Genomic DNA, 948 nt, shown 5'->3' on the forward strand with positions numbered 1-948 from the left:
AAAACTTTTTATTATAATAAAATTAAAATTTTAATCTTGAAACGAGAGACTTTAAAATATAATAAACAAACAAAGAGTACAATGACCACTACAGTGTCATTTCCACACATTGTGATTCGCGCCCCCAACCAACCTATCCATCCCATCCCAAGCCCTCAATAAATGGAACCTCTTCTCATCCTCATCCTCCAAAACTCCAAAAACAGATAATAATTATATTAAAAAAAAATCTCTCCCTTCAATTTTCCCTTTCAACCATGGCGAAAACTTGCCTTCTTTTGCTCTCAATCTTCATCCTCTCCGTCGCCATTACGGCGAATTCCGCTTCCCCAAGAACCTCCAAAGCCTCAAAGTACGTGACATCATCATGCAGCACCGTGACGTACCCCCAACTCTGCGTCCAATATCTCGGAGACTACTCCTCCAAGATCCAGAACAACCCGCACCAAATGGCCCTCACCGCGCTATCGGTCTCCGTCAACGAGGCGCAGTCGGCGAAGACCTTCGTGACGAAGCTGGGAAAGTTCAAGAACCTTAAGAAGAGAGAGTACGAAGCGATCGTGGACTGCTTGGAGGAGATTCAGGACGCCATTGAGAGGCTGCAGAAGTCGGTGAAGGAGATGAAGGACATGAACAAGTACAGAGGGTCGGACTTGCTGTGGCACATGAGCAATGTGCAGACGTGGGTCAGCGCCGCCGAGACGGACGAGAACACCTGCCTTGATGGGTTCTCCGGGAAGGCCATGGACGGGAAGATCAAGTCGTCGATTAGGGCCAGAATCCTAAAGGTTACGCAGCTCACGAGTAACGCGCTTGCTTTGTGTAATCAGTTTGCTGCCAAGAAGCACTGAGACAGACGAGATCGATCGCTTTCGCTTTTGGTGTGTGTGTGCGCTTTTTGATCCAGTTTATGTATATTTTTTTTCCCTTTTTTTTTTTTTTTTTTTT

The 948-nt window shown here is 46.0% G+C and overlaps 1 protein-coding gene across 1 annotated transcript; it reads left to right on the forward strand.

The window, feature by feature from the left end:
* Positions 1–175: 175 nt before the first annotated feature.
* Positions 176–942, forward strand: LOC112094970 (21 kDa protein-like). The gene has a single exon (XM_024176664.1). It carries the CDS (start codon positions 258–260, stop codon positions 849–851), a length of 594 nt encoding a protein of 197 aa, XP_024032432.1. The 5' UTR covers positions 176–257; the 3' UTR covers positions 852–942.
* Positions 943–948: the final 6 nt, after the last annotated feature.

The sequence above is a fragment of the Morus notabilis genome, unplaced genomic scaffold (assembly GCF_000414095.1).
Source record: "Morus notabilis unplaced genomic scaffold, ASM41409v2 C11348776, whole genome shotgun sequence".
Taxonomy (NCBI): Eukaryota; Viridiplantae; Streptophyta; class Magnoliopsida; order Rosales; family Moraceae; genus Morus; species Morus notabilis.

Coding starts and splice junctions, on each gene's coding strand:
- LOC112094970 (XM_024176664.1), top strand. CDS start 258: ATGGCGAAAACTTGCCTTCTTTTGCTCTCAATCTTCATCCTCTCCGTC.